General features: G+C 44.0%; 1 protein-coding gene across 3 annotated transcripts in view; it reads left to right on the top strand.

Moving 5' to 3' along the window:
- Positions 1 to 13,732, top strand: part of TTYH3 (tweety family member 3) — a 77,064-nt gene that overhangs the window by 46,138 nt on the left and 17,194 nt on the right. For all 3 annotated transcript variants that reach the window (XM_071761517.1, XM_071761516.1, XM_071761515.1), the window contains exons 3-10: positions 313 to 424; positions 1,020 to 1,240; positions 2,074 to 2,169; positions 4,579 to 4,651; positions 4,977 to 5,052; positions 11,907 to 11,962; positions 13,228 to 13,320; positions 13,441 to 13,533. In XM_071761517.1, coding sequence (XP_071617618.1) covers positions 313 to 424; positions 1,020 to 1,240; positions 2,074 to 2,169; positions 4,579 to 4,651; positions 4,977 to 5,052; positions 11,907 to 11,962; positions 13,228 to 13,320; positions 13,441 to 13,533 — 820 coding nt within the window. The remainder of the gene's footprint in view (positions 1 to 312; positions 425 to 1,019; positions 1,241 to 2,073; positions 2,170 to 4,578; positions 4,652 to 4,976; positions 5,053 to 11,906; positions 11,963 to 13,227; positions 13,321 to 13,440; positions 13,534 to 13,732) is intronic.

The following is a 13,732-nucleotide window of genomic DNA, read 5'->3' as shown; positions in this document are numbered from 1 at the left end:
TAGGTCTGAATTTCTTAACAGTTTTCAAACAGATTTTCATTATTGTCTCATAAATGAAACGTACTTTTAGGAGGCGTGACATTCTGCCCTTCATCATATGGATGCTACACAGAGAATTGGGGGCTGTGTGGAAAACACAGGCAAATGTTTGGAGGTGAATTTTTTTCCGTGGGTTCTGAGGAGCGTGGCTGCCCTCTGGGAGGCTCCTGGCTCCCCTTTCCCTGCAGAGTGCTGGTGTGTCTATTTTGCCTGGTACAACGGTGCCTTTTAGCTTGAAATTTACCTTTTCTTGCTCTCTTTCTTTCCCTGCAGTGCTGGAATTGCTGTTGGCTTCTATGGGAATGGAGAGACAAGTGATGGCATCCACCGGCTGACCTACTCCCTGCGCCACGCAAACCGCACCGTGGCCGGGGTCCAGGACCGGGTAGGCACTTGGGCTGTGGGGATGAGCAGCCTTGCCCAGCAGCTCTTCACTTCAATCTGGCTCTGCCTGTATCTCTCCCTGGTTTTTTTCAGTCTCTCTGGGCTTAAAGATGTGCTAAAATTTCCCTTAAGAGAGTGGTGCTTTCTTCAGCTCTTCTAAAAATATCAGAGGAAGCACAGCTTGATAAATGAAGTCTTCTCTTCGCTAGGTTTAAAAACAGCTTTTGATCATCTGTCTCCCATTCCCAGAAAAGGAGGCAGGCCAAAGCAGCCAAAATTCTCAGTAAAATTATAATTTCAGTGCAATCATCTGTTGCTGTGCTACCTCTAATGGTAACCTTGATGGCTGCAAAATGTGTACATGTGTTAAAGGCTGAGCTGGGATGCCATCACTGGGCTACTTGCAAACAATCTACTTTTTAGATGCTTATGAGTTGTTTTTGAAGGGTAAGCAGCCTGAGCCTCTTAAGACAGAGTACTGTGGTAATCTGAATGTTGTCCATAACTTGCTAGTAAAGATGAATCCTTTTTTGTTTCCTTGGCTTCCTTCCCTTCCATTTATTCTTTCTCTCTTTTTCTTTCCCATACTACTCTAGGTATTAGATACTGCAGTGGCCCTGAACCAAACAGTGGAACCAAACTTGCTTGTCCTGGAGGAGATGTTCACAAAGCAGACAGACTACCTGCACATTATCCAGAAGCTGCAAGGTCTCTTGGATGAACTGCTCAGGCAAACAACTGAGATCCCCTTTTGGAAGAATGAAGAGCTGTCTCTGGAGGAGCTGGCAATTCAGATTGACCTCTATGACTGGTACAGGTGTGTAGCATGCTGTAGGGTAGTGGTTGTACCATCTGTTTCTGTCTGTTTTGCAACAATGATGTGTGTGTTCAGGGTGGCTGAGCCAAAGGCTCTGTACATCACTGCAGGTGCTCTTGGCCCACCCAGCTCATTTGTTTCTTACTGTAAAATTGCAATCAGTTCAAATCAAAATGCACGACAACAAATTTTTTCTTAACTGTGTTTATTACTCAGCCAAAGGGGAAATTTATTCTCAAGGTACAAATTCTGTAGCTTGTGTTCTAATACTGGAGGAAAAAACAGCCACAGGGGCAGCTACTGTTTTGTCCTAAGAAGTGTGTTGTAGTTGTGTGACATGGTAACCAAGCAGAAAAGGAAACTGTCGTAGTTCTGTAAGTTAACATCACATACTACCATTCTTTGTTATTTAACGTATTTAATAAAATATTGCATCAACTGTATTCCACAAAAGAAAAGCTCTGTACACACGTGTGGAATAAATAATGGAAGCATTTCCTAACAAATGTCTAGGAAGTTCAAGAAGCTGCAAAGCCTTTTCTTCACCTGATCCAGTTCATATGTGCCCAGTTGCAGATGACTTTACTCTAGGACAAGATCAGCAATTTTATTTCTCAAAACCTGTGTATGCTGGGTGCCTTGTGTGAGTGCTTTTACGTGCCTCATCCAGAGCTCTCTGAAGATTAATCATTAGTGGTGGCTTTACTTGAAGAGATGAAGGGCTACATTTTCCCCATGAGTCACACTAGCTTCTTGATCTGTGCCTTTTATGCACTAGTTTTAAATTGCAGGCTGTGTTGGTTTATTTTATTATTTGCTTTGTTTTACTGCAGATGGCTGGGATACCTGGGTCTACTCCTGTTCCATGTCCTGATTTGTTTGCTGGTGCTTTTTGGGCTCATTAGAAACTCCAGGGCCATTCTAATCGGGTAAGTCCTGACCCAGGCACTTCGCTTAAAGGAAGGTCAGCTGAATGCAAGTGCCTGCTTTGAAACCTCTTGACTCCTGTCAGCTGATTCTGAGACTGGAAAACTTCAGTTTGCCTCTTGATATAGAGAGGTTTTGAAGGGCATAGTTCTGTGGGTAGGATTAGGGCAATGTGAGAAGGATCTTGAGCTAAAGGATCTTAGCTAAAAGGATCTTGACCTAAAAAATGGGATAGTTCTGGTGTCCGTTGTTTTTGCATCAAAGCCAAGGAACTCATCTGAGCTTTCTGCCTCTCACTGGGTAGCACTGGTAGCCTCTGGTTGCTGGGAGATGGTGATGTGCACATGCTCCCTTAAATTCAAAGGCTTTAAAAATCTCCCTTTAATTTTCTATATTTGTGAGGGCATTTATTAATTGATGGTGAGCATTACATGTGTCTACACAACCTGGTAGCATGCATTTTGCATGTTCTTGTTTATCTTTTGGCTGTCTCACATGAAATAATATTAAACTGTGAGCAAGCCATGGTTTATACAGCTATGAGGAGGAGTCTTGTTCCCATGGTACTGCAATTATTAATTCATGTCTATTTCTAAAAAGCATTGTAAATGCTGCCATACCCAGGCCCCATTGCAAGGAAAAAAGTGTTCCTTTCCTTATCTTTTAGCTTGGTTTAGCTTAGTATATTTGGCAAAGATACCAGGATCAGAAAGACAGTTTGACATGGCCAAGACTTTACCCTGGTACATGGTGATACCATTAATAACTGGGATGTGTATTCAGATTTATTATTTGCCAGATGACTTCGTACCTGGCAGGTTCTACAGACAAAAGTCCAAGAGTAGGCACAGATGGCAAACCCAGGGTTTAAATTAGAATCTCATTCCCTGTTAGCCAGAAGTTCATATTAAAGCATTCCCCAAAGGGAGCACATGGCATAAAGAAGCAAGTGTATCATAGCCAAGCAAGATGGGGAAATGCCAGTTTTAGATCTTTCAGCCAAGCAATCAGTTACTGACCCAGTCATCTGCATTTAAAGTAAAACACCAAATGTGTCTTACTGAATTGATTACTGTGCTCAGTGGCAGGCATCAAGTTGTGTTGTCCTTATGTCATAAAATCACAGAACCTTGGTGGTCCATGGCTTATGATTCTTGCACCTATTTGGAAAAAGCATAATAAAGTATATAGATTTAGTTGTTAAGCTGAGGGATAGATCATTTTTTTTCAAATGTAGGCCCATAGATTCATTTTTTTCAAAGCTTTGGTATTCAATGAGAAAAATGCAGCAGAAAAGAGATACAAGCACAGAGATGCTTGTGCTAGGCTTGAATAAAGAATTTCTTGGTTATCAACATGTTTTTGTTTTGTTTTCTTCAGAAGGTGGGTGGGAGAAACCTACTTGTGTTTCAAAGCCTGGAGGAAAATGTATCCCTGAGAGAGCAAGCCAGTGTCCCTTTAGTTTGAAGATAGGGTTACATAAGATGAAACTGCTCATTAGTCTGCATCCCCATACCTGAGGGAGCTGAGGAGGACTTTTGCCTGCATATCTCTGGCATTCAGACTGACAGCAAAGGTGAAGAGCTAATGTGCTGGTTGGAGAAGTATGAAAGTCTTCTCCACCAGTGTGTGCAAGCCGAATGTCACTGAGACCACTGCTCTGTCATCCCTTATTCCTTGTCTGCTTCCTAGCAGGCACTTCCCACCATTTCTTTCACTAATGAGGTCCAGCTGTCAGAACAAAACTTTCAAATCTGTGCAGAGATGGACTTGCAGGGATGTGGTAGGCACCTAAACTGATGCTCTGAACTGTTTCCCTGCAGGTGACTTTCTCTCTCCTGTGGCTGTGTGGGATGCTTAGGTGCTGTTTGGATGCACACAGCTTGGAATCAAAGTCAGGTGTCCTAACAGGAGCTGAGTGTTCTCTCCCACCCTCTGTAACCCAACACTTGACAGCTTTATTTTTTCTAGAAACAGAAGGGATTTGTCCAATTTTGGATCAGTTTTTGTGGGTTTTTTTGATATGGCTGAATCTTGAATATCTTTCAACTCAAAAAGTGAAGTATAGAACGGTAGTAGTGGATGTAATGGGACTGTAGTTACCCAGTCCCTCACTCTGCCACCCTTTGTTTTGTGATTTTGGCTTCCCTACTAGAAGCAGGGTAAGACTTTTTTTTTGCCCTCTTCTTCCTTCTTCTGCAGCCCTCAGGCCCATGGGTACCATGGAAGCCAACTACTAGACATACGCTCCTCTGGTTGCTCCTGTCCATGACATACAAAATGGTTTGGTTTAATAGTGGTTGACAATTTCTTGGTTTTGGTACCTGCTTTGGACTCCAAATAATACATCTTGTGAAAGGATCTGCTTGAAACCAGAGCTTCTACATCTGCCATCTGTCTGTCTCCCACAGGGTGTGCTTGCTTGGGGTGTTTGCCCTGATTGTCAGCTGGGCGTCCTTGGGGCTGGAGTTGGCTGTCGCTGTGGTAAGTGGCTCTGATCCAAATCCCATTCACCTTTTGCTGCAGCTTTATCTGACCAGAGATTAATGTTAGGCTGGGCCTGTTTTATAGCCCATCTTGTTAGAAGGAGCTGTCCCAGCGATTTGCATCTGTGGACAGAGCTCCTGCTTCCCCCATGCTGTGGTCCACTAGTTCGTGCTTCAGCACTGCTACAGTGTGTAAAGTGGGGATGAGGATGAGAGAATTCAGCATCTGAAACACCCATGAGCAGGGGGTTGATGTTAACCTGGCTCAGCTGCTCTTTAATATTGGTGTTCTTTGCTATTACTTTTGTCTTCCATCTGCCTAGGGCTCCAGTGACTTCTGTGTTAACCCTGATGCTTATGTCTCCCAAGTGGCTGAAGAGAATGCAGTGCTCAGTGCTGGTAAGTGCTGGGGCTGGCTTGGCACAGGGTGCTGCTGCTCCAGCTGTCACACAGGAGCATGGCAGGGGCTGAGAATTCAAGGGGAACAGAGGAGCTTGCATGCAATGAGAAAAGCAGATATGTGTGAAGCTCTGCAAAACCAGTGTGCTTTCCAAAGAAGCATTTATACCCTGGTCAAGAAGTGCACATTTATGCTTTTCTTGGTCACAAAAGCAATAAACAATGACACTGATTTGCTAAAGGAGACACTTGTGGTTTTCCTGGTTCCTGTTTAGTGGAATCAGAGAATCTTTGCCTTGTGTACAGAAGGTCCAGTGTGTGGCCACACACTTAGCCAAATGCTGCCTCTTGCTGTGCAGCTGATGGGAAATTAGGGATGTAGCTATGGCTGAGCATGCAGGGATTGGAAGCAATAAGAAATGTTTGTCTGGAGGCAGAACATAGTATAAAAGAGTATGTGCAGGTTGATGTTTCCACACAGTTTATTTTTGGAATTTCTTATTTATTGGTTCCCTGGGAAGGAAAGGATGGAGCCAGGCAGCTCTTTTTTGTAACAAAGAAATACAATAAGGGAAGAGAATGAGTGTTTAACACTGCACAGGGGGAAAATCCTCTCTTGGCTGTGAAGGTGATGGAGATGTGGCATCATGTACCAAGCTGGTCTCATTGTTCAAGGAGACAAATGAGTCAGTGAGGCCAAGGGGAGATACCTGATGGTGATGCCAGCTGTGTGCTGTAATGGCCTGGTAACCCATAGCAGCTCTGGATCATGTTTGGTAATTACTGGATTGACTCTGGAAACTCAAGAAATGAGACTTTATGCAACTTTATGCTACAGTTGTCCACGTCTGCTCGGGTCCTGCAGCTTTTTTTTAATCAGCATCATTTATTTAGAGGGAAAGGGTGAGTGCAGGTCTGACATTCCTGCCCCTTCTCCTCCTGCTTCCCCTGGGTGACAGTCAGGCTCTGTTCTGGTAGCACCCTCAGCTATACCAGTTGTTAAGGTTCCATAAATAACACTGAATGGGTTGAAGCAAAATGCTGAAGAGGAGGAGGAGCAGGTGTTGTCACAGGTTGGAGTTGGAATGGTGGCCCCTTCTGTGGGCTGCTGGTGTGTCAGCTCCCTGCTGCTAGGCAGCCGCTGAGCATTCGTGAGTGCCTTTCCCTTTTTCCAGAAGGATATCAGCCTAACTCCTGAGCCTGGCAGCTGGTTGGGAGATGATTGAACAGTCTGCCTGCCCATGTGGGTTTTCACTGCTGTGTCATAGTTTATGATCAGGAAGCTGCAGAAATAGCTCTTGGTCTCCGATGTTGGGACCGTCTTGGACACCTGAGCAGGAGGGAAAATCACAAGGCAAGAATTGCAGTGATCCCACTAACAGCTCCTTAGAAGCATCTTTAAAAGTCTGAAATAATTGTTGGTCTCCCTTAATATGCTTGCCTGTAAATTGCAGCACCTGCTTTGTGATTGGTTGTGCCATATATACAGTGAGAGTGATGAGGGGCAGGTGGCTGGGAGCAGCATCCATGCTATCCTCTCGGATGAAGCTGCCCTGTTGGAAGGCTCCCAGGTCTAGGGCATGGACTCTTCACACTCTGGTTTGCTCTCTGACGTTAATAGCAGTACAGACAGATGAAGCCAAAACACTTTAGAAAAGCTTAGGTGTCTGCTTTTGGCCAGTGCTGGGCTGTGGTATAGTGGGCTAGGTGCTGCCATCTATTTTTTAAGGATATAAAATCCAATAAGTAATCATAAGAAGCTTTATAGTGCTGGGTCATTTTTCCCCTTTAATCACTACTTTTAGCTGTTGTTTTTAAGTATAAGTTGTAATATTCCCAGCCCTATGCTCTGACATTCAGACTGGGACTGAGTCATCTAGGTTTGCATATTTGCAATGCTTTGTGGTGGTGGTTATAGGAGTTTTCCAGAGAAAAATAACTGTGTTGGATCCTGAGCAGCTAGCATGTTAATATTCCTGTTTGTGTATTAATTGCTGTTTGCAAATCTAAATAGAATTAATGGAGCTGAGAATAATCTGATTAAGAGCATTATTATTGTTGTCATGTTTTTAGCTGGAGAGATGTCCTTGTTTTGTAGATAAAATGCACTGCATTAAAGGAAAGGGGGAGGAGTGGGGGCAAAGAGCCTTAATGCAGGTTTCCTGGAGGAGAGCAGAAGAGACTGATACATGTGCCTAACTCACTCAGTATTCATTAATTTAGATAAAGGCAATGGAGCTGTATAAACAGCTCTTGCTGTTAGTAAAAAGATGTGGTGCAGCCAAGATGTTTTCAAAGCAGGAGGCCATCTTCTAGTCTCATTCTTTTTCATTGATGCTATGTTATTATCAGATGACTTATTGCATTAAATGAAATAAAAAGGCACAATCTGCCTAAACAACAGGAAGAGCTTTGTCCAGATTCCCTTACTGCATAGTGAATAAACTCCTGCTCCATCTGAAGGAGCTGCAAACCTCAGGGGATGGATAGTGGAGCTTTTTACCTTCAGTCCAGCCAAGCTGGTGAGGCTGGATGCTGAACTTAGCTGCTCAGATACACACACAGCATTCTTATCTCATGCAGCCTCCTAACTGGGCCCCCACTGGTTCACTCCCATCTTAGAAACCCAGAACTGGATGAACAGGAGAACTGGTGCCACCACCACCTCCCTTTCCTCTCTAAAAAGTAAGGTCAGGACAAAACTTCTCATGGGCTGTGTGGTGGTTGCATAGTTTTTACATTTGCTCAGTTAGCACTGCAGAAAAGAGGTTGCCCAAAGAAATGCTCTTGAGAATCCTGCTGAGGATTGGTGTGGAGAATCTGTGTTTTCCTGTCTGGTTTTCTTGGACTCCTGTTGAACAGAATTTTTGGAGTGGAGGGCATGTGGGATAGCTGTGAGGTATTTGCTGAATGATGATGCTGACTGATTGCACCAGTGCAAGAGCAGGATATATAAGGGAAATGTAAATGTTATGCAGATCACTCCCTTTGCTGTCAAACTTGCCCTAAGGAAATAAAATTCCTGGTGGAGAACATGTTACCTGGGCGAGCAAATCTGGCCAAATGGGCTGTCTTCCTCTGCCATCACAGGCAATACACTTCAGGTTTCTCTGATGACAGAACCCCCAGAGACAATCTCACCTGGGTGCATATGTAAAATGCAAGCTGCTTGGAGAATGCTCAAGTAGAGATGAAAAAGGGCTGGGGAAAGCTATTCTGGGTGTGGGTATTTATTTAGTTGTGTTTTTTTTTTTTAACTAGGATCTTTTTATCTGGTTGCTCTTTACCCTACAGACCTTCTGTCTGCCTTCTGGTGGGTGCATAATGCCATTTTTGCATTTTGGCTGAGCTTTGAAGCACATAGTCTCCATGGATGCAGAAGCAATAAGCAGTTCTAGCAGCTGAAGCTGTCTTTAGCAGGCAGTTCTACTTTCCTTTCTAGGAAAAACAGACTTTGCAAAAATAAAGCATTTTGGGTAGTTCCCTTCCTTGCCTTCTGCTCCCACACTGCCTGTTCAGCAAGAGAGTGGGTCAGGAGGATTGCTGCTGGCACTAGAAGGCAGAGGCAGATGTGACCCTGCCTAACCCTTCTCCTATGAGCTGGATCACCTAAAGGCTGGCTTCAAAAATCAGGTCCAATCTTTAGGAATTTTGCTTGAGAGGAAGATGGATCAGAAAGATAATTATAGAAAGAAATCGCCAGGAGCTGTTAGCAGAGTGCAGATGATGGGTGAATATGGATGGGTGAATATGGATGAATATGGATAGCTGTGTTCTGGACAGAAATGTGAGATTTGGTATGGTGCAGGATCATCTCCACTGGTGAAGATGCTTCCTGTTCTTTGCCATCTATGGGGGGTCACACTCCTTTTAATTTCCAGGCTTTGCAGCACAGGATCACCTGAAGGCAGCTTCAGTGCCTTAAGCTTTAGCTTTAAAGCACCACAGCTCTTAGCATGCTGGGTTCAGTGCAGGGGAAAGCTGCTCCAGCTGGCTTTGCCATTTTGGAAAGCATGTTTTATGTACAGTGTCAAACTTGTCAGCTGCAAAGCCAGCACTACCACAACAGAGCTGTGTTGATCCTGCCTTCCAGGGTGAAGGAAGGGAAGCACTTCTTTCACTGCACTGCTTTCCACTTCAGTTGTAACCAGCAATCTTTATCCTGGTCTTACAAGCTGCATTCCCTGATGCTATCAGGAACTCTCAGCTGTAATCTGCCCACCAGTGATGACCCAGAAGGCTGGGAAGGAACCATTTCTGGAGCTGTGTCTTAGTGGTATGTCATACAACTTTGTGTACCTACAAAGGCAATGGAAAACTGATACCATTCTGGGACCCCAAGAGAAACTCTTAGGGATCTGTTGATTTAGAATAAATGACAACATCCCAGCTCCTTTTGGTGTGGTGCTGTGGATTGGTGTTGCTCTGCTCTTCTCTCAGCACAGGTGCTTTTTTCATTTGATTTTCTGTAGCCATTGGATGTGATTTATGAGCAGCAGTCCTTTCCTTGGCCACAACTGTGGCCCCTCAGTTGTGTGGTCTGTCCAAAGTGAGGCACACAAAGCAGCTCTTGCTGCCCTCCTATCTGCCTAGATTTTGCTAATTGCTCTTCAGAGGCTTGGCTGGGAAGATAAAAGTCATCTGAGAGCAAGAGGCAGTGGTGGTGGGAGATGGAGCAGCTGGCAGAAGCTGCCCCAAAGTAGGCTAATGAATTATAAATAACAGCTGTCAGGCTGCATTGCCAGCGTGCAGGAGCAGACAGGCTGTGTAGTAGCACTTGGTCTCCAGTGCCTTGGCTTGCCAAAAGGTGCATTCAATATTTATGGGAACCACGGCAGAGGCAGGATACAGGCAGGTCTGCTTCCTTTTTGGTTTTGCCTTTTACTGATTTCTAAGTTGGAGACTGATTAGAATAACTTTACAGCCTGGAATATGCTGTTAGTGAAAGTCACAGGCAGAAGATGAAAAGGAATGGAGAAAAGGAATGGCAGTGGGGAGGGAAATGCAGATTGTGTGTGTGTTTTGGGGCTTTTCGTGTCTTCACAGAGCCAGCTTCACCCTTGCTTTTGTTGAGCTGATCACTCCCAATCATCTGAAGAGGAACTGTAAATGTTTAAGAAATTATCTAAAGGTATTTGGATGGTCAGGTTTTTCAGATCTCCCTCCCTTGATAGCATTATTGAGAATGGCAGGGGAAGGTCTGGTATTTGTAACTTGTGCATGGCCATAGCTTTGGAAGGCTTGTGAGGACACCAGACTGGTTTCATACACATCTGAATGTGGAGAAATAAAACTGTCTTCAAGCCTGGAAATTATCCTTAAGGTCCCCTCTAACCCAAACTGTTCTATGAAATGGGTGACGATGCTAACAGAGCATTTTAACACTCTGATCTAGAAGTTTATCACAGAATCCCAGACTGGCTTGGGTTGGAAGGGACCTTAAAGATCATCCAGCTCCAACCCCCCTGAATGTACAGGAACACCTCCCATTGGGTGCTCCAGGCCCCATCCAACCTGACCTTGAACACTTCCAGGGATGGGGCAGCCACAGCCTCTCTTGGCCTCTCTGGCCAAGCTCCTCCAGTCTCTCACCACCCTCATAGTGAAGAAAGGATCCATCTGAGGATATCTCTGCTGTACTGTGGTTACTGATAGAGGTACTCACTATTAGCACTAAGTTTTGGGATGTTAGAAGCAAATGATCTGGGGTCTCTTGAACAGATAGCATGTTGCTGGTATCCTAATACATGGGAAGAGCTTCCTCTATTGATCAGATCTGCAGTATTGATTCAATATCAAAAATAACTTTTTTTGCATAAATCAAAAGAGATGCAAAACATGTCATATGCTCTTTCATTACTCTAATTAAAACATCTAATTAAAATCTAATTGCGTGCAAGTGACATCCATCAGAAAACAGACTACTATTTACTTGTTCATCCCTAATATGTGTCAAAGACAAGAACTTGTTTTCCATCCATTTTCTCACTTTACTTTTAAAGGGATATAATTTTTATCAAATATTACTGAAAGTTGTTATTTTCTTGAACTGGGAGGGCTTTCTTACATTCTTCTACAGAACACTGCCTAAAACCATTCTCTCTTGCATGCGTTAGAAGAACCTCCAGTTGTGAAGAAGTCCTTTTTTTTTTTGTTTTGTTTTTCCAAGCACTTGAACTACTTGTACACTTGGGAAGCAGTACATCAGGCTTGGTGTAGTAGAATAGGGATGTGTTTTTTCACCCTGTCTTTGGCCCAGTGGTGTGTTCCTCCAGGTATTATTCATAACAGCCTGAATTTCTATCACTACTGCTGCCTCTCCTGTGCCAATATTGTGTGGCTGGGTAGTGATCTAGCTAGTGAACTGAACTGGCTGAAAGTTGAATATTTTATTTGCTCTTTGCCCTGGGCAGCAGACTGTGGTTGCTTCTGGTGATGGTAGAGTGGTATTCTGACACTTGGAATCTGCAGATATAAAGCATCCAGTGGGATTTGTCCTAGACTGAGCCTTATGTTTATAATGTGGATAGTGCTGACATCTGAACAAAACTTTTTGGGTGTTTTATCAAACTATTCAAGTCGGGCAGCCCCATTGCCTTTTATTGTTGGGGAAGAAAAAAAAAGAAAAAGAAATCAAATCTTTTTTTTCTCCCTAAAGTCACCTTACATCCTTTTCTCTAGTGCCATCCCTACACTGCAATCCTACACAGACAGAGGGAAGTGATTCCATTTATATTGCATTTTCATTTTGTGTATTGCTTTCAGAACCTAACACCTCCCTTGTGGGAGGCCTAAAATGCTACAAAGCTGGAATGCTCTCTCTGGAGTGACTTTCTTTCCTTTTGTCTTTGTAGATACTCTCCGTTATTACATGAGCTGTAGTGCTGGATACCCCAACCCTTTCCAGCAGGTGAGTGTCAGCATCCTAAGTCCCCTCAGTCCTTCTCAGCATCCTGCAGGGTATTGGATAAAGGTTTTGGATGCCAGCATGCAGCAAGCTGTAAGGTGTTAGCTTTAGGGAGCACTCCACCTGTTGGTAAAGCTTTGGCAGCTACTTCCCAGCTCTGCAAGAGGCAGCACTGTGGTTTAGGGAGCAGCTTTTTCATCCTTAGCTGCAAAACTTCATGGCCAGGATGCCCTCCTAAAGGGGTCCATGTGTGATGTGATGTGGTAACCATTGCTTTGTTCCTGGTACCTCAGTTTACTTGGCACTCTTCTAAGGGCAGCAAGATGGAGACAGAGCACACACCATTAATGCCAGGCTGGGAAGCTATATACTTCCTGCTTTGAATCTCTTTTTGTAGGTTCTTTTGGATTAAATAGTAGCAACACTCCACTCCCAAAATGCAAACACTTCTGTGGTTGAGGGAGGGATTCTCACATACACCTCTTAAACCCCTTGGATGTTGGAGGGTTTGTATCCTCAAGTATAAAAGTGAGTCATTATTCTTTTGTGTGGGGGCTGAGGAACAGCACCTGGGCCCATCCCAAACTTTGTCTTATGTATCAGAGGCCAGAGTGAACCCACACCACCCACCATTTGGCAGACACCAGCTGCTTCTCCAGTTATATTTAGGATTTTTTCAAGTCTTGTCTTCCTCTGTTTTAAAAGGTGGGGTAAGAACACTTAAGCTGTGGTATGATGCACCGTTGCCATCTGTTGCATTTTGGGTTGCTGAGTAGAGCCTGACATGCATGTGACATTCCCAAGGATTCTTCAATGGGATGTGAAGGCTGCACCCCAGTACAAACAACTTCTAGTGTTAATGTTAAGTCTTTCTCAGCCCCCTGATTTAGTAGGAAAACCCAGCTGTGCTCTGGTGAGAACATGAGACCTTTGTGTCTCCTGTTTCTCATTCCTCTCTCTGTCCTGAAGCTGGCTCCAGCTGTGTGTATGGGGTTTTTTGTGTGTGTGTGTGTGTTTGTGTTTTGTTATTTTTCATTTTGATTCTTCCCTTCCCCTCTTCTTTCTCTCTGTACTACTTCCAGGTGGGTAAAAGTCAAACTTAACCCTGTTGAAGCTGCACCCATGTCAGTTGAGACATTCTTAACTGGTACCATTCACACCGATGATGCTTCAGCATTTGGGAGCAGGATTTAATTGTTATTTCCCAGGAGTTTTTTTGCTTTCTGTGGCCTGAACTGCTGAAACTTTGCATGTTTTGTGTTGAGCAGAAGCTGTCAGGAAGTCACAAGGCTCTGGTGGAAATGCAGGATGATGTTATGGAACTCATGAGGTCAGCAAGCAGAGACCACCCCACCTCCAAGGTAACTCTGTTCAAGTTTTCTTTCCCCGTACTTTCTGGCTTCCCCTGCCTTTGTATGAAGCTGAAGATCAGCTCCTGTTAAACCATTTCCTTGGCATAATCATTAGCTTGTTGCTTACAGGAGTATCTTACTCGGATCCAGGAGGTCTTAAATGCAACAGAGATCAACTTGCAGCAACTGACAGCTTTAGTAGACTGTCGAAGTCTGCATTTGGTGAGTACTCAGGAGCTGGGCTTAAGCTAAGAAAGAACAAAGGGGCTGTAGAGCCTGTAAGTGTACTGATTTTCTTGGAGTTTCAGATCTCTGATGTGCCAAAACAGTTTCCAGCAGCTTTTACTGATTGACTTGGTAGAAAGGAGAATGGGAACTTGGAACAAGTTAGCTTTTGCTGTTTAAAGATCAACGTAGGAAA

The sequence above is a fragment of the Heliangelus exortis genome, chromosome 17, assembly GCF_036169615.1.
Source record: "Heliangelus exortis chromosome 17, bHelExo1.hap1, whole genome shotgun sequence".
Taxonomy (NCBI): Eukaryota; Metazoa; Chordata; class Aves; order Apodiformes; family Trochilidae; genus Heliangelus; species Heliangelus exortis.
The sequence above is the reverse complement of the archived record's forward strand: the minus strand, read 5'-3'. Positions and strand labels throughout refer to the sequence as shown.